We start from the raw sequence: 20,017 nt of genomic DNA, 5'->3' as shown, positions 1-20,017 counted from the left end.
GACCTAATGAAGTGACAGCTGAAGGTCATCTCTGTGCCACATTTCTTTTGATTCATGATTCATAGTCACGATGAGCACTCGCACCACCAGTTACACAAATTCCAGTGTCATGGTCAAACGACTTGTCTTACACATGGACCATTCCTCGGAGCGGCCGGCCTCGTTGGAAGTAACAGCATATGGAAAATGTGTCTAAATGAGTCTGCACATCATTTATATCAACGCATTCTCACCTCTCTGGGCTCACGTCGCTGCTAGCCCTGACTTTCCCAACATCTCAACATTTATCACCTGCATGGCCTTATTTTCTGTTCATTAGTCTTTCAATGTGCTTCTAGTTTTGCTCTTTTGTGTTCTCCGGCTAACTTTATTACATTGTGAGCGGCTTGGTGAGACAGTTGTGTTAGCAAAGATTTGCCATATCCACTGCGTGTTAAATTGCTACTTTTTTATCAGCACACACTCTACATTGTCCCAAAGTACAATATGAAACCCAAATGTTCAAATCTGTATTCGACTACCATTCTCACTTATTACATGCATTAAGTATTCTATTTTTCTAAGTATTCGATTGTCTGTTTCTATTAACCGATGATATTTATGGCTTACTCTATTTATATCCTATTTTATTTACATTATCTAAATGATAAATGGGTTGTACTTGTATTGCGCTATTCTACCTTCAAGGTACTTAAAACGCTTTGACACTACTTCCACATTTACCTATTCACACACTGATAGAGGGAGCTGCCATGCAAGGCGCTAACCAGCACCCATCGGGAGCAAGGGTGAAGTGTCTTGCTCAGTACACAACGGACGTGGCGAGGTTGGTACTAGGTGGGCATTGAACCAGGGACCCTTGGGTTGCGCACGGCCACTCAACCACTGCGCCACGCCGTCCTTACATAGTATTGTTATTGTAGTACCAGTTGGGCTATATCTGGGACATCAATTACAACATTTTGTGCAGTTTCATCTGTGCTGGTATGATGAAGTTCATCGAATTCTTGAATTTATGCCTTTAGTTTTTTAGGTACTTGCAGTATATGGGGCAGTCCTGAAAACTAGAGCTACCTTTAGTGTAGGCCTGGGCAATATGGCCTAAAAATAAAATCTCAGATTTTTTTCACAGAAAATGTGATTTATGAATTTTAAAATGTTTTCCCCTACTTTTTAAAGAACCCATGGAATACCAATGACACAGATAATTCCAAACAAGTTTTTCTTTTATTTGATCAAAAACTTGTAGTTTAAATTGACACTGCATACATACACTGCTTTTTACTCTTGTAAAAATTCTATGTTGTATAATGTTCTTTTTAGACCAGATATAAATTGTACTTTTTATAGAACGGATGTCAGATAATTAATTTAAGAGCTTCCCTTGGGAAGCAATACCTCTGTTAAAAAAAAATGTAGCATTACACATTGCATGCAAATAAACAATAATTTTCAATATTGAGATCAATAAGGAGGACTGTAGTATGTTTCAGTAAGTAGATAAAGTAAACGCAGCCTTATTCATTCACGCGTCTTGGTGGTGTGGAGAGCGACTGCTTTAGTGATCTGTGTGCACTGTGCTTCTTTTTCATCACACATATTGTAGCTTGTGTAAATTATTTTTTTTTTAACCCGTAGTTTGTTGTTGCGGCCTTGTAAAGAGTTGCATTTCCCGCATTCGGTTGGAGCAGTGGTTCTTAACCTTGTTGGAGTTACTGAACCCCACCAGTTTCATATGCGCATCCACTGAACCCTTCTTTAGTGAAAAATAAAATGTTTTTCAAATTCAAGACAAATGATCTTTTACTGGTGCACAACCGTGCATGAACATCACCTTGTTCAAAGAACAAAACCAACACAGTGTATGAACTCGTAACAAATTACACACCTGCAAATCAGTTTGGGATCTGCTGTTGCCGTAGCCCTAATATGCCGATAGGGAGAAGTTTTTATGTACACGATGAGTTGGGTGTGGCTTGAGTGGAGGCTCCAGTGAACCCCTGAGGCCGACTCACCGAACCCCTAGGGTTCGATCGAACCCTGGTTAAGAACCCCTGGGTTGGAGGCTTTGTTTTCAAATGCCGGAAAACTTTTTTGTCCTGCTGGCATTTTAAGACAAACTTTGAAGCGTGCAGTCATTTGTTCCAAGCCTGTTGCCGCAAAACCAAAGTACTGACAACACTTTTTTTTTTCTTTCAAACATACTTCTCGTTTTAATTAGCATTAGCCATGTTTTGCTATCTGTGCTGCTAAGTAAAAGAGGGTACGGTGCAAGCAACGGAAGCTCCTGATGGGCAAAAAGTATAACAGAGCCAGAGGAGGGAAAATTTTATTTTTATTTTTTAAATAGTCTGCAACAAAAAAATTTGCCCAGGCCTACTTAAGCGTCAACCTCTTTTTAACTTTAGAAAACCCTTACCTTATTACCTTATTGTGCAGGCTTTAAAACAAATGGAAAAAGACTTAATTATTAATCCCATAATAAGGAAATTCGTGTTTATGTGCAACAAAGCGGACAGCAGCAGCACAAACTCAAATTCAAAGGAAGGTGTACCCAAGGAAGTGACTTCTCAGTGTATGTCAAAATGATAAATATAATTTTTCTTTTTGGCTCTGTTTACACTGAAAAGTCTCTACTGATTTTCACCTCTTTTAAACACCAACATATAAATAAACCATCTCAAATTAATAATATCGTTGGCGTGGACTTGCTCTTCCTCCTATTGCAGGTGATATTAGTCTGATGGCCGCTGTCAGCATTTTTCCATGTCAAATGGGGAGTGCACCTTTAATGTACCATTCATATTCTGGACATTTTTTATGGTCAATGCTTTCACTTAAGCACTTTTTTGGGTATTTTTGCCTAACATTCACAATCATTATGAGAGACATGGTGATGGGTGTTATTTTTCTATGCAATGTAAATATTAAATAAATGCAATCAATACTTTGCTTACAATGGAGTTTATGAGAGCCACTCAATTCTGCCTAAAAGCCCTTCAATAACATCAACAACTCCATAAGGGTTTTGTACACATGATGTAAGTATATATGTAATGTAGTAACAGGCACATTTATAATAACTTTTAATATCTACGTATTTTGATTATTTTAAGCATTAATTTCAAACACATTATTACTCACTGCAGACTTTGAGAGCCAACAAATACTAAAACATCACTCACAGTGCAATGTCTGCTGTCATCAGGCTGCCGACTGCTAGGATGTTCATATATTCCCATTTAAATGATAATCCCTACGAAGGAACGGGGGTGGGGGTGACAAAGCGTCTTTTCGTGTCGTTCTTGCCATTTTCGGGTCCTAAAAAGCTGTCATAGTGTACCAACTTGTCGAAGTACATCTTCAACCATCTACTTTCCAGGTGACATGCATGATTTATGATTGACAATAAACTTCCAGGGAGCAGGGAAGCGAGGAAACAGCTCGCCAGTCGATCATGTCAAAATTGTACTCAAGCTTTTGATTAAGGCGCTACTTTTAATAGTTCATTGGTCTTAGCGCTTATAGTAACAACATCACTAATACTTTAAGTCAAAAAATATAAAAGGAGTAGTGTTGGTGCTTTTTGAATGAGTGTTTATTGGATTTTATGGGCGGAATAGAGGACCTCCCATTGGCTCCGTTGGAAGCTGACTTTTATTTACGTTTATTTAATATATAGATCTTTTTTTTTATCCATCCATCATGTCTCTTCGTAATGATTGTGAACAATAGGCAAAATTCCACAAAAAGTGCCTTTCCCATTTAATTTTTGATTTAGCATAGGGTTTTTTTGTGTTGTTTTTTTTTATTCATTGTGGGTGTTGCTAGTATAGAAATGTTTGTGAGAGTTACCTTGCTTTTGCCTAAACTGTTTAGCGAGGCATTGAGTCTGCAGTAATTCTTCAGTGTGTAAGTGTGCGTCTGTGACGAGACCTTGACCTTGCCTCGTGGCCCCTAATAGAGGAGGCTGTTCTGTGAATGACTCAAACACCCGACAGTGGCACGTATCACCTCATAAAGCATGGTTAAGTCCCACTTTGGTTTCAGGGAGTAGATCAACCCCCCCAAGCTCCATTTGCCTTTCCCATGCCTTTTTGCTCAACCCTGCCTCTTTCTTGCTCTGAAATAGACAACCCCCGGCCCCCGTCCTTGTCCCCCACACGCCGCACACTCTTACTGGTGTTGGCGCATATGCAGCCGTCGCTGATTGAAGTGCAGATTGCCAATGACAGATCACACCGAGTTGTGTCCCTCCGACTGACCCCTCCCCCCAGGTTAAAGACCCGCAGCCCCCACCTGTTAGGATCACTCTGTTTCTTGGACACACACACACACACAGTGGACAGCCAGCTTTAACAGTCTTTGTCCGTCACTCACTCTGTGGGTGATAAAGGCCATTACGAGTCATTAAGGTGTGTGTGCACGTGTTTTTCCCAGCGTGGATGTGTGTGGGTTGAAAAGATGCCTGTCACAGCACGCGCTCATAATTGCCCTCTTAGCCAATTATCCCCCGTTTAAAAGAAAGTCACCTGCTCTGCTCTTGTCCACACACGTTCACAATCACACTCACACACACACTCTCATATAATAAATAACATTGAAAATGGCTTTTTTCAGTTATTTCTTGTTTTAATTGTGTGTCTGCTTTTTCAGATTCTGATGCACACCAAAGACATGGTCCAAAAGGTTGGTCTACCTTACCCATTTATTTCACAGAACTAAATATTAGACACTTTGCGATCATAGGATCAGATCGTTGGTACCGTATTTGCCCTTTTTAACTTATCTGTGATCTTAACTGATCTTTATCGCAGCTGTGTCCCAGTGTTTTCATGTGTAAAGATTGTACTAGTGTTGTAACTATATCAATATTTTGGTACCAGTACTAAAATTACTTCGGTGCTTTTGTGTACTTTTCTAAATAAAGGGGACCACAAAAATTGCATTATAGGCTTTATTTTAACAAAAAATCTTAGGGTACATTAAACACATTTTTCCTATTGCAGTTAAGTCCTTAAATAAAATAGTGAACGTACTAGATAACTTGTCTTTTAGTAGTAAGTAAGCAAACAAAGGCTCCTAATTAGTCTGCTGACATATGCAGTAACATATTGTGTTATCATTGAATTAGTTTGTCAAAATGATTAAGGACAAGTGGTAGAAAATGAATTATCTACTTGTTCATGTTCTGTTAATATCTGCTTATTTTCTCTTTTATCATGTTCTCTCTACACGTCTGTTAAAATGTGATAATCACTTAGTCTTCTATTTGATACTTTTCATTAGTTTTAGATGATACCACAAATTTGGGTTGCAATCTGATGCCAAGTAGTTACAGGATCATACATTGGTCATATTCAAAGTCCTCATGTGTCCTGGGACATATTTCCTGAGTTTATAAACATAATATACATATTTTTAAAACGAAAGAAGATTTTGTGATGCTAAAAAATATCGATGTAATCATAGCGGTATCAACTAGATACGCTATTGTACTTGGTATCATTACAGTAGACGTTAGGTGTAGATCCACTCATGGCGTTTTTACATTTTCATGCTGGTGAGCTATAGTGTGTAGTGAAGCATGTTTAGCTATTCCTCTTCCTGCAGGGATGATACTTGTAAGAAACATACATTATTTGTCGCCATGGAGACAAGGATTACTGATTTAGAAGTAGCTAAAACACTGCCGGCGGTGGATGGACGTTAGCTGTTAACTAGTTAGCTTTGTCTTAAAGCACCTCTCCCTGAGGGCGTTCCACCTTTTATCTTTGGTTTTTAAGCCAAAATGCGTCTGATCTCCTTTTTCTGTCTACTCACGTGTCTGCTTGCAAGTACTCTGTGATTGTGAGCCGCCGAACATTCTCGTCTGCTCATAAACCAACAATGTCATGACGTGACTTCGACGCGGGTGCGGGACCGGTATGTTTCGGAGACTGTATCGTACCAAAAATGATTCATTAGTATCGCGGTACTATACTAACACCGGTATACCGTACAACCGTAGATTGTACTCACGTGAAAGATTCCTTCAAAAGGGAGACACAATTACATTTTCCATCCATCCATTTCCTACCGCTTATTCACTATGGAGTCGCGGGGGGCGCTGGTGCCTATCTCAGCTTCAATCGGGCGGAAGGCGGCGTACACCATGGACAAGTCGCCACCTCATCGCATTTTCGGAGACTGTATCGTACCGAAAATGATTCATTAGTATCGCGGTACTATGCTGACACCGGTATACTGTACAACCGTAGATTCTACTCACGTGAAAGATTCCTTCAAAAGGGAGACACAATTACATTTTCCATCCATCCATTTCCTACCGCTTATTCACTTTTGGGGTCGCTGGTGCCTATCTCAGCTACGATCGGGTGGAAGGCGGGGTACACCCTGGACATGTCGCCAACTCATCGCAGGTAGACAAACACTCACATTCACACACTAGGGACCATTTAGTGTTGCCAATCAACCTATCCCCAGGTGCATGTCTTTGGAGGTGGGAGGAAGCCGGAGTACCCGGAGGGAACCCACGCATTCACGGGGAGGACATGCAAACTCCACACAGAAAGATCCTGAGCCCGGGATTGAACCCTGACTACTCAGGACCTACGTATTGTGAGGCAGACGCACTAACCCCTCTTCCACCGTGAAGCCCGTGGCACAGGGGCTAAAATTACATTTTTTATATTTCATATTCCTTGTTACACACATGGAGTTGGATGAGTTACCCTCAGGCAGAAAATTCAGGGTGCTGAAAAGACAAACAAAGGGACTGCGACACAGTTTTTATAATGCGGCCTTAGTCCTGTTAAATAAAAGCATTTCAGGCACCAGTGCAAAGTCGGGGGAAGTGAAATCAACAACCAGGTGCAATACATTTTTGGTGAAAAAAAATAAATAATGCAATATTCTGATGTTAATGTAACTTGTAACAATAACATGCTGCCAATTTAAAATTTGTATAATAAGATTGTAAGATTTTAGCTTTTTTTAATATATGTATTTTCCTTCTACATTTTTTCATATATATTGTAAAATTGTATATTTATTTTTGTATGTTCTTGTTATTTACCAGGAGGGAATCCATGCCCAATGCCTAATTTTGTTTAACTGGTGTACTGTGTATGCCTGTACAATAACAAAAAATATCTTATCTTCAAACAATCATTATCACTGTAAGGTTGGAGGAAAAGGAATGGCTAAACATGCTACAGAAACACACCGAGCAGGATGACACAACAAGTTAACCTAAAGCTTAAGTAGGGGTGATCGATACAGATGCTGACATTGTCCATACAGAGTACACTATCAGAAAATAAACAATATTAAAGTGATTAGCTTGATATTTCATTTTCTTGGTCGTGTTTGTTATTATTTGCAAACTCAAGGAGTAATTCCCTGGATACAAGAACACTTTAGAGAATCAAACCAAATTATGTAAATGGAAGCCAATAATAGTTTTTGCTTTTGTTTAGTTATTGTGCACTAGCCACTCTATTTTGTTAAAAAAACGTTTGCGGCATTCAATACCACAAATATATCATTTGATTTATAACAATATTAGCAATTTCTAAATTTAATTAGGTACATTATAGTAAATGGTATTATTGTCTTTACTTTAGTTACTTGTTATAAAACATTTTCAATTCTATAATCTATTATCAACATAACAGATATAATCTGAGGCCAAAAATTTGAATTGGCAATTGAAGGCCAAAATTGTTGATCGGGACATCCCTAATAAATATGGATGTTTTTATAGTACATTATGTCAACAATTCAGCTTATAGGGCACTGCATTAGGCATCATATATGTGGTCATTTTGATTAAAAAATTGGGCCTTCACAAAGACAACAGGGCTCAGTTTTTATTAATAGTGTCAAAAAGTTATTCATTCAACAATCAATATTCTTGTGGCTGTGTTCGGCAGTTGCGTAGAATTTGACTACATTCTAAGAGCAGTTTTAGTGACTTTATTTAGCTGAAACGGAGCAGAAATCACAAGAAAATGTACATTGTGGCCAGTGTGTGTTTCTGTGTAATTTATTATTGTGATTATTCTATGTAATCTTATCAGATGAATCTGGATGTCATCTATGGAGATACTGACTCTATTATGATCAACACCAACAGCAGATCTCTGGAGGAAGTCTTCAAGCTGGGCAACAAGGTATGAATCGATCATAAAAAAACAATGACAGAAGATTACTGTTTCCTTTTCCTAATGCTTGCCTTTGATTGCCTTTTTCTTATTTCCCACTTTCCAGGTGAAAGCTGAAGTAAACAAGCTGTACAAACTGCTGGAGATTGACATTGATGGAGTGTTTAAGTCACTTCTGCTGTTGAAGAAAAAAAAATATGCAGCCCTGGTGGTGGAGCATCACGGCGACGGGCGCTACAGCGTAAAGCAGGAGCTGAAAGGCTTGGACATTGTGCGGCGAGATTGGTGTGACCTGGCCAAGGAATGTGGCAAGTATGTTGCACGAAGCCAATACTAGTTTGGTCGTGTATGCAATTCCTTTACATGTGACTGCCTTCTCCTGTTGCAGCTACATCATCGGTCAGATCCTGTCAGACCAGAGTCGTGACGTCATTGTGGAAAACATACAGAAACACCTTGTGGAGGTGGGGGAGAAGGTAGCCAGCGGGGCCATACCACTCCAACAATATGAGATAAACAAGGTAATGAACAAGTGCCCTACTTAGCATTGAAGTCGCATCAATATACACCCGCGCCTCTTTTTTTCCCCTCATTTCAGGCACTGACAAAAGACCCTCACGACTATCCTGATAAGAAGAGCCTTCCCCATGTCCACGTGGCTCTGTGGATAAACTCCCAGGGTGGACACAGGGTCAAAGCCGGTGATACAGTCTCTTATATCATCTGCAAGGTGGGTTCATACCTCTGAGACATCTATGGCCGTGCCAACATGAACATGGAAATTTACACATTAGTTTTAGCCTCTTTGTAGTGAAAAAACAGCTTTTGAAAAACTCAAATTTTCAGAGAGTCAGGCTTTAGCTACTGAGTCATAAAAGATGCGCGACAGCTCATAGTCTTTAACTGAACTCAACAATACAACAAGAGTAATACATTTACTTACTGGCGAAGATTTTCGGATATCGTCCGGCGATATACATTCATATACGCATTAATACACACACACTTGTGATAAAAAAAACATTCACTTTGTTTCCCAGGCTGCATGCAAGTGAAGTTTTTTTAGATACTTTCCATGGCATTGTACAGTGGATACCAAAGTTGTACACACCCCTGTCAAACATCAAGGTTTTTGTGATGTAATAAAATGATAGCAAGAGAAATAATTCTACAACTTTTTCCACCTTTAACGTAACTTATAACCTGCACAATGCAATTAAAATACAAACTAAAGCCTTTAAAGAGGAAAAACAAAGTAATACTTTCTTGCAGCACATTTGTCTTTTATTACAGCATTTTTATCTTTTTGGATAAGAACCTATCAGCGTGGCACATCTTGATGTGGTAATATTTGCCCACTCTTCTTTGCAAAACGTCTGCAAATGTTACAGGTTGCACAGATCGCCGTTGCACAACCCTCTTCAGATCACCCCACAGATGTTCGATTGGCTTCAGATCTGGACTGTGGCTGGGTCATTCCAAAGCCTCAATCTTATTCCGGTGAAGCAGTTCTTTTGTAGATTTAGGTCCCTTCTACACTAAGGTTATCCAGGGTAAAACCCACCTAACCATATCCTTGTCCACACACGCACACACACACACACACAATGGTCGTTTAGGACCCTTTCCACCCCTCCGTCCCTCGGCGCAACGCGACCTAGCACGCATGCACTGGAAATGCACACGTCAAGTGTTGGTTTGTGTGCAAGTTTTTAAATGAAATTTAACTTATTTGAACAATATCAATTGTTGTGGTATTTCAATTAACTGGAATTCAGTGTGCTGTGGGGCCCTATTGTAGTAAATCACACCTGAGACATCATAAATTAATCAATTCTTTAATAAATACGTGATAGTAAACAATTTGACAAATAATATTTTACATCAATCAATCTAGGGATCTAGATATCTGGTCAGGACACTCCTCACTCTTTTGTCTTCACCTTCATTGTCCATTCCTTTTTGGTGACTTTATATACTCTGGACCTAGACGTTGAGTCCACGACATACATGGCAGACAATAACTGATACAGTCTGCTTTGTCAGTCCAAAAGCATTTGATGTTTTGTATAGTCTTCCCTCGTCAGGCAGGTAATACAAAGCACACGCTACCTTTTTTTATCACATCCACGGGAGCCCGCATTCTCATTGTCTCTCCTTCGACAAATTGACAAAGTTTTTCGGTAAGTAAGATCACAGCTGACCTGGACAATCGAAAGTTTTCTTGCCGTCTGAGAAGTGTTGTATCCCAAATAGCTGCTATTGCTTTCTCTTAAGGTATTCATGTGTGATTACCACAAGCGTCTGTACATGTAGGGGAAGAGGAAACACGGCAAGTCGGGATGACTCGCCCCCATATTTCTAATATTTACCTGCGAGTGGAAACAGGTTGTTATGAAGCTGGCTGTGGCGCATTATTTCTGACGTCACTTCCTGTGTGTGCGAAGTCTTTCTGGCGTCACTTCCTCTCCGATCTCACTTTGTAAACGATCGATGAGTTCATACAAAGCTTAAGAGCCACAGATTCAAGAATTACATGGTGCACTTACCGGTGTAAAAAATACCTTAAACTATGGTTTAGCACGATGCTTAGGCTAAATAATTTTTCGTTTAAGGGGTTATCCAGCTTAGTGTAGACATAGCTTTTGGGCCATTGTCGTGCTGAAAGATGAAGTTCCTCTACATCTTTAGCTTTCTAACATAGGGCCAAAGCTTTTGTGCCAACACAGCCTTTTTATTGTGAACTGTTAATAATTCCCTTCACCCTGACTAAGGCCCCAGTTTCAGCTGAAGAAAAATAGCCCCAATTAAAAAAATATTTTCCGTTTTTATAGTTTTTTTCTGACCTACAGTACATTGTGTATTAATATCTTGATCCGTCTCTGCGCCATACCTGCTAAAAATTATGGTTTTCCCGTAACGAGTACGATTTTTGATAATCCATTCTGGTTTACGGCTGCAGTGGTAAAAAGTATGGTTTTCAATTAAAAATGATGAACTTAAAAATCTAAGCTACATAGCAAAGTAACTCCTCGGGCAGGGGACAAAATATACGGGAAACATCAATGATGATTGTTTGGTTTACATATAACAAAATCCTTGATTGGTTGGTTTACTATGATGAGTCACGATTGGTTAAGATTAGGGCAAAACAATATGGACGAGCCAATCGCAGGCCAGTTAGGGTGGGTCATCGAACCAGGAAGGAAAATCACAACAGACTCGCTCATCCCAAATGACGACGAGAAAGTTGGAGAAGAGAATAGGTAATATTAAAGCGGGCGATGTATATAATAAAAAAATATTGTGGAAGGTGGAAGAGGGATTCTCTTTCTTAGATTTTTCTTTTAGCAATGTGGACGACGTCCAGGAAACCAACAATCCGCCTACTTGGCCACATTTGGACAAATATATGCATCTGGATAAAACAATGCCCAAAACATTAATTTTAGTTTGTTTACCATGTAAGCCCATATCAAAACAGCTTTTTCATTTAGTTCAATTCAAATGCCTGCTGTAGGTATGGTGTTATTTAAGTGATGAGCAGTATTGTTTTTGCGCCACATATACCTTATGGAATTATGTCCAAATAGTTCAACCTTGGTTTCATCAGACCATAACACATTTTCCCACATGCGTTTGGAAGATTTCAGGTGTCTTTTTTGCTAAATTAAGCCAGGCTTGGGTGTTTTTCTTTGTTTTTTGTTTGTTAATCTTTTTAAAACGTAAGATTGTTGTCACATGTAATACACAGCCAGTGCTCTCAATAAATTCCTGCTGCTCCTTCAGTGTTGTTGTCAGCCTCTTGGTAGCCTTCCTGACTAGTTTTCTTCTCATTTTATCCATTTTGGACGGATTTCCTGTCTTTAGTAATGTCACGGTTGTGCCATATTTTCTCCACTTGATGATGACGGTCTTACACTGTGTTCTATGGTATATTTATCCCATCCATCCATTTTCTACCGCTTATTCCCTTTGGGATCGCGGGGGGCGCTGGTGCGTTGGAAATTATTTTGTAGCCTTCACCTGACTGATATCCATGAATATTGATATTCCTCTGATGCTTTGGAAGCTCTCTGCAGACCATGGCTTGTGCTGGAAGATATGGTTTCCAAAAATGTCATGAAAAGCCTTCGAGAACATCCACCCATCCATTTTCTACCGCTTATTCCCTTTTGGGGTCGCGGGGGGCTCTGGTGCCTTTCTCAGCTACAATCGGGTGGAAGGCGGGGTACACCCTGGAAAGGTCGCCACCTCATCGCAGGGCCAACACAGATAGACAGACAACATTCACAGTCACATTCACACACTAGGGCCAATTTAGTGTTGCCAATCAACCTATCCCCAGGTGCATGTCTTTGGAAGTGGGAGGAAGTACCCGGAGGGAACCCACGCATTCACGGGGAGAACATGCAAACTCCACACAGAAAGATCCCGAGCCGAGGATTGAACCCTGACCACTCAGGACCTTTGTATTGCGAGGCAGACTCACTAACCCCTCTTCCACCGTGAAGCCCGCCTTTGAGAACAGCTAATTTTTGTTTTGGGTTGATCAGAGGCACTTTATTTGGTGACAGTTGTATGCTGATTCCAGTTTAACATGGGTTTGAATGTAAAAGTATGTAATTGGTTAAATCTGAACAGTTATAAAAGGCTTTGCACACATATGCAACCGCCATCAGTGTGTGAATGGGCGAATGTGGAAATACTGTCAAAGCGCTTTGGGCTCCTTTAAAAAAAGGGGTTGAAAAGCAGTATACAAGTCAGACCCATTTACCATATTATCCAAGTTGTTTATTTTTACTTAATTTCCATTGTTTTTTAATTGCGTTGTAAAGGTTATACATCACATTAAAGGTGGATACATTTGTGAAATTATTTATCCTGATGTAATTTTTTTACATGGCAAAAACCTACCATTTGTCTTAGTATGTACACTTTTTATATCCATTGTATATGTAATGTATCACCATATCGATCACTATATTTAAGAACAAAGGCACTATATGTTCAATAAAATCAGCTGTGGTTGCTTTTTCAGGATTTCTTATTAGCCGAAATTTGCATGCCAGCCGTTGAATTTGATTTTATGTGGCCATGTCCATTTTTTTTCCTTTAACTCCCCAAGGTTTTTTTCTTGTGCTGGAGTGTTGTTGCAGACAGAAACAAAATATTGTACACATGAGAAAAATGGAATTACTTTTCCAACTATAAGAGCTTCCACTAATTCTTCCAGTCGCTGATGTTTGATGAGAAGGTTTGGATGAAAATTAGCACTTTTTGAGTTTGATGGGGTTAAGGTCAGAGCTCTGCATGGGTTCCTTACTTTCTTCCACACCAAACATATTTAACTGTTTTCTGCTCCAGTTGTACTGGAGCAGAAAAGTTGATTTCCTTCCCTGTACTTGTCTATAATAACCACTTGTTGCCCTAAGTAAATTATATAAGAACACAGTTGTATGGTCTTTGAGAGGTGTATTGAAAAATTGAATAAACGGGATGAACATAAGGGGAAATAGCATTTTAAGTCCAATCTTCCGCTCACACCAACGTATGACCCTTTCTACCCCAGGATGGCTCCACACTAGCAGCCAGTCAAAGAGCGTACGCTTTAGAGCAGCTTCAAAAGCAAGAGGGTCTCAGTTTGGACACTCAGTACTATCTGGCACAGCAGATTCATCCTGTGGTGTCCCGAATCTGTGAACCCATTGAGGGCATCGACAGCGTCCTCATAGCCACCTGGCTGGGTAAGCACATTTTCGCTGCTTCTTCCACATGTTTGTTTTGCTAGTACTAAACCACTCAAAATTAAAAAGGGCTTTTATTTTTGCCCGCTGACGACTGCAGGCCTGGACCCTACTCAGTTCCGGTCTCACCAGCAGCACCAGAGAGAGGAGGAGGCCGACAACATGCTGGGAGGACCTATCCAACTGACCGACGATGAGCGCTTCAAAGACTGCGAGAGGTTCACGTTCACCTGCCCCGAGTGTGGCAAAGAGAACACCTACGCAAGTGTGTTTGAAGGAGCTGTGAGTTTGTTCTCCTGTCACACTTTGAACGCTAACAACATTTTTGGTCTCTGATCTGATTTTTTTGGCCTCAGATCCAATCCGATTTTGGGTCCCGCTCTGATACTTGGACAATATATTATAAAACTGAAAATGTTTTATAGCAAGTGAATAAAGTAAACACAATTTCACATTGTTTGTAAACAATAACAAAAACAACAAATAATATTTTGTTGTAATAAAAACAAGAAAATATTGATCTTTCGCATCTGTAATATACTGATACGGCACTAGGTATTGATAGCGTCAACATCTGTATCGATCACCCCCACTTTACATTGAAGCTTTCACTCTTACCTTTTTATGTCTTATTTCATTTTCTTGTAGTCCTCCAGTGATTATTATCACACAAAAGAAACTTAGTTTGTTTTCTGACACGGTGGTGAGGAATAGTATTTTTTGAAGCGGATAGATGACACGTTCCTAGCAATTTGCTCTCAAATTTGAGCCGGTGTTCTGGCAAGACACTCACCCTCCTGGAATTCATGCAATTTTTGCGTGTGCGTAACAAGGAATATGGAAACGTAATTGTATCTACCTGAGTGTGCGTCACTTTTAAAGGAATCATTAATATGGTGCAATCTTTAGCATGTAAACGCTAGAACACAATTGCAGTACAAATCAGCTGGGGCTGAGTTAAAAAAGGCAAACATCGTGCCCCGATCCAATCCCATGATCGGGAGCCGGTATTTGCCTTTTTTAACTGACATCTGTACATTTAAATAAATCAATTGACTTGCTGCCCTGTAATTATAATTTTCAGCTTTGATTAAGATTTTAGACTGAGAAAAATAAAAAAACATTTTTTTTTTTTTTTTTTACAAATAACTTGTATGCATTGTAGATGGCCAATTGAGTTCACTGCTAACATGCAGCCTTCAGACTGCATAGTTGAACATACGTCCTTGCAACTTAGCCTGCTGTGCAAACATAAGTTGCCCTGTGTGTGCACCATGCATACAAAAAATAGGGGTTGTGTGAAATGCCAGATATTGTATTTTAATCAATATTGGGGGGATGTTCAACTAATGAAATGGACCCGAAGCAGTTAAGTCAAAGAATGTGAATTCATGATGCAGTCATCCACTATATTGTGTCTCTGCCTGTATTTTTAGACAGCTGCTTGGCTCCAATGTGGACTCTGTTTTCATTGGCATAGTTTGGACTCCACAACTTGAAAAGCCTCTCCTTAACCTCTGCTGCTCTGTAGACACACACATACATGCACAGATCTTCGACCATTTGTCAGGCCAAGGTTGTGGGTGTGCTATCGTCTTGTAATGAGGAGCAGGGCACACAGGCTTTTCATGTCTAAAAAGCTAATAAACCTGACAACCCCCCTTATCGTCTGCTGGCATAAACTGCTTGCATTAAATTAAGCGGCGTTATCGCCATATTTGGATGACATCGTATCTCATAAGCACTCACTGACACAAACATGCAGGAAGAAAAGTGTCTGCACAGTCAAAGTATACATGATACCAAGATAAAATGCAAGACGTAATTGTCCATGATGTGTCTTATTTCTTGTGTTTGTGCATAGACACACCGTCACTGATAAGACGGTAAACTAATTAGGGTAGGGAACATGATCGGCTCAGTGAGAGGGGAGGACAGATGGGCCTTGACGCAGAGCCAGAGATGCTAGGAGGAGGCCGTGACAGCTGATGGGGGACAGACGGGAGGAAAATTGTTTGATGAAGGTGGCCGGAGAGCCGGGCGATAGCTGGATCGGACTGCTGGGTTTTCCCCGGTGTTCACTTTTAGCGGGACGGCCTGTTAAATCAACAAGCTGTGTGCATCGCACAAAATGGTGCCACAGATGAATAAAAGTCATATCACTATATAAACCATTTAAAAACGGGCGACGAGCTAACGTGTGCCTTTTAAGAGGAGGTGAAGGACCGGGCCGAATGTCAAGATATGATCGTTCGGTCATGTTGTAAGCCCTAAAACGGCAGATTAATTGCAACTCCTCCGCAATCCTAACACCGAGCCGAGTGTTTCATAGTTTCTGTAATTACTCGGTCATTAAAGAACTGTCAAGTGAAGTAAGGAGGTGCATAATTTTGTTTGGTGGTGGATGTCTGTTATCGGAATGAAGTAAAGCGAGTTAAAAAAGTAGCAGGGGAGGACGTCATGTAGAGTAGGAAAGGAATGGAACACGAAGATAGAGCGGTTTAATTCATTGAACGGCATTTAAAGGGAGTTGGGCGATTGACGTGCAGGCATAAAAAGTCTTATGTTTCCCCCAGAAAGACTGATGTGGCCGGGCGGGGGGGGGTTGTCAGCATATAAGTTTTTTAAACCTTTTTTAATTCCTGTCAGTGCGTCAGTCAAATGACGTGTTTAAAGCTGCAGTATTTTGTTGAATGTTATCCAACTGTGATGTTTCATTAAGAGTTGGCTTAGACTTTTAGAAATGCAATTTGCACAATTAAAATAATGACTGTAGACTGTATACTAAATGACTTACCTCATGTACTGAGAGTACAGATAATGGACACATCAAAGCAGGACCCCCCCACCCCCTACATCAGGAGTGTGTACTTCAATAGAAATAAGTCACGCAGGTGTGCTTTTCCTTTAACTTGCACTGAGGATACAAGACAAGTATGTTTTTCTCCTCATAGCTAGAGCGGCGATTGATTTCACTGCAGTGGGAGAATCAGTGATGGGTGCAGAGCACTATTGAGCGGAGCAGCAGATGACTCTGTGAGAGACAACTTCACTCAAATGTTCTGCTTGACACCCTCAGCTGGTTGGGTCATCACTGTTAACCAAAAATTGTCTGAGTAAATATAGTCCAGGATTACACTGATACAGCAGGAGTCAAAAAAGAAAAATTGGTTAGTTGTTCATTCATAGTCATGTTTTTTTCCACGGTTGCTGCACTTGAATGCATTTCATTCATTTCAGAGAAGGGGAAACCATCGAAGTGATTGAATGTTTTTGTGCCTAATTTGTAATTCAGGGGTCAAAGTTGGAGCCGAGTTTGCTGAGATGCTGTCACGTGCCGTGTGCTGGCCGCCCTATCGACTACGCTTCCAACATCAGCAACAAACTGCTTCTTGATATCCGACGCCACATCAGAAAATACTACTCTGTGAGTATTGTTGTGGTCAATTGTCTAACATTTCATAGGATTTGCAATGATTACAGCTTTGATCCTGCCATAGTAAAACGCCCTTTGTTGTGTATTCTCTCAACACACAGTTGTCCGTGCTCATGTAGAGTATGAATTACATTAATTATTTTTAAAATCGTAAGGATGGACAATATTTCATGGAAGTAAGTCGGCTTCACAGTTCAGCAACCTTGGTGTTAAAGGGGAACTGCACTTTTTTGCCCCTTTATCCAGATTTTTGAGACAAGGACACATGTATTTCTATTTTCTGTGCATTCTAAATAGTGAAAAACACCAAGTAGGAGATGGTTTACAATGCAGGTAATGGTGATACAATCCTTTCCGCCCATAAAGCCCTCTAAAAAAAATCCCCAAAAAGTGCTTTTTAGCAATTTGGTAATTGTGTTATGGTGCATTCCGCATGATGAGAACATTACAGTATCAGGTTGGTAGCGTGTGGTTTGTCAAAGTTGACCAACATTCCAGCTTCGTGCCACAACCTTCTACCATATACAGATGAGATACATGGTTTATAACATAGCAATACCTTTTTTAACTTAAAGGCAATCCCACAGCAGAAGCAGCTCAAGCTTTTTATTCTTTATTTTTTGGTGGGTCGCAGCCAACGTGTATTAACTGTTTAAGCTAGTTAGTAGTTGGCTACTTGCTAGTGGTCAACAGAGCAGTGTGAGCAAGGCAATGTGTCACAACACCAGCAACATAGTTTGTCTGTGTTCACGCTTACAATAACAATGTCACTATATGCAGATCCTGGCTGTTAATGCAGTGTTGTTGTTTTTTTTTTAGATTTTTTAATAGAGCTTTATGTTCAGAATAAATGAATCTCATATACCTACATTCAAGGGAGTAGGTTTGATTTTGAGATTGGTGGGGACACAAAAGTGCTCCAAGGCAGCACTCTGAAAGTTTACTTTTTTTTTTTTTACATTAGTAATCATAATTTCACGTCTTGCAAATGTTATAGGGTAAAGCAACTAAAATGAAAGCAAAGGAGACAACTTTGAAGAGTTCTCATCTTTTCTCTTTAGTGTAGGGCTGTAGTGCAACTGTGCATCATACTGTCAATTAACATAGCCTACTATCCATCAACAACATCAGAAATACATTCATGCAATACAACATTGTAAATAAACATAAATGAACTGTAATAATCTCCAGCCTCTCCTTCTCTACTTCCTCCTGCCTCTCTTCCTCTAACTTCTCTGGCCTCTCTGCTGTCTGTCACCTTACAAAAAAATATGTTGATGCATAACAGATACATTAGGGACAATGACCAAAGAGCTTGATGGTACAGTTACTGCCTGAGCAAAAAGGCTTTTACTAAATATGAATATTACTTAATATTAATTAATTATATTTTATAATTGTAAAATCACATGATCATCTAGTGAGGTTTTATTGTATTTCCACCACAAAGTTTTGTTCATTGGTATTTTCAAACCGTTGCTCACTTCTACACAAATACATGAAACTAAAAAATAATTTCAAAAATAAAACGGAAAGGTGAAATCCGGCGATCTGATTGGCTGTTAACCGTGGTTTAAATATTGAGCACGGCTACTATTCTAAAGCCTTATCACAGCGCAGGCTATCACTCCGCCTCAGGCACGTATGGCTGGTATGAATGGAAGTTGTTGTCATGTATCCATGACAACGGACTGTTGCAGTCCGTAGTAAAAGACAGCTGATGTTTTTACGATGTTAAAAAACGGAGACTAAAGTAGTTGGATTCACATGTTTAAGGTTAACTTTCACATCCGGGGAGGGTTAACAATGGTAAAGGGGACTGAGCATTGACTTTCACCTGACAAAAAGCGGAGGAAAAGAAAAGACGAGATGCAGTGCTAATTTGGAGCTAACGTCTGGATAGGTGGGACTATTTTTTGCACAGTGAGGCTATTTTATTGGATAATATGTATTTCTGGTTGAATAAAACTACATTTAATTGATTGAGTATTCTTATTTCATATTGCCTTTATTGGTAACCGTTTTATAAAAGCAATATATCACTCCAGTCCATGGTATATGCTCATTATAGCACTCTAAGAGGCGTGACTGGAGTGATATATTGTTGAATTATTCAATATTGTTGACCCTCTATACACCCTTGAAGTAACTTACAGTTTGACTCCTAAAGAAGTCTTTTATATCCAGTTTTCTTTTCATTGACATCCTTCAAAAGCTACAGCACACACGCACGCAAACAGACACAAACACAATGTAAATCACACCACTGATATTAAAATCCATCTAGCTACCGTGTGCCAGGAACAACAAATGCCGAAAATGTTGACAACTTGCACTTGCACCGCCTCTCGTCCGGTCGCTAGCAACTAGCACATAGGCTAGCTTTTACAAGCAGAAGGAGTGACAGCGGGGCCAGCCAATCACACGTAAGTTAGCATGAAACCGGCAACCAATCAGGGAGCGATATTTAGGTTAGAGGTGGGACTGCTAGCAGAGACCGACATTTAACCCTTTCTGTGCCATAATCATTGACTAAACATTACGGGCAGCGGTTGTATTGATAGTAACTACACAGTAGCGGCTGGATATTGGTAGGGACGTGTCCCTAGCGTCCCTACCCAATTCTACGCCCTTGCCTGCATTGTTAACCACCTCGTACTAGCATT

General features: G+C 40.0%; 1 protein-coding gene across 5 annotated transcripts in view; it reads left to right on the top strand.

Annotated features, from left to right (window-relative positions):
- pola1 (polymerase (DNA directed), alpha 1) overlaps positions 1–20,017 on the top strand; it is a 163,989-nt gene that overhangs the window by 80,773 nt on the left and 63,199 nt on the right. For all 5 annotated transcript variants that reach the window (XM_061922032.1, XM_061922029.1, XM_061922030.1 and 2 more), the window contains 8 exons: positions 4,657–4,689; positions 8,085–8,177; positions 8,275–8,480; positions 8,557–8,689; positions 8,767–8,898; positions 13,741–13,915; positions 14,016–14,197; positions 17,211–17,342. In XM_061922032.1, the coding sequence (XP_061778016.1) occupies positions 4,657–4,689; positions 8,085–8,177; positions 8,275–8,480; positions 8,557–8,689; positions 8,767–8,898; positions 13,741–13,915; positions 14,016–14,197; positions 17,211–17,342 (1,086 nt within the window). The remainder of the gene's footprint in view (positions 1–4,656; positions 4,690–8,084; positions 8,178–8,274; positions 8,481–8,556; positions 8,690–8,766; positions 8,899–13,740; positions 13,916–14,015; positions 14,198–17,210; positions 17,343–20,017) is intronic.

This window comes from Nerophis ophidion, linkage group LG15 (assembly GCF_033978795.1).
Source record: "Nerophis ophidion isolate RoL-2023_Sa linkage group LG15, RoL_Noph_v1.0, whole genome shotgun sequence".
Classification (NCBI taxonomy): domain Eukaryota; kingdom Metazoa; phylum Chordata; class Actinopteri; order Syngnathiformes; family Syngnathidae; genus Nerophis; species Nerophis ophidion.
This window is presented reverse-complemented; position numbering and strand designations above follow the sequence as displayed.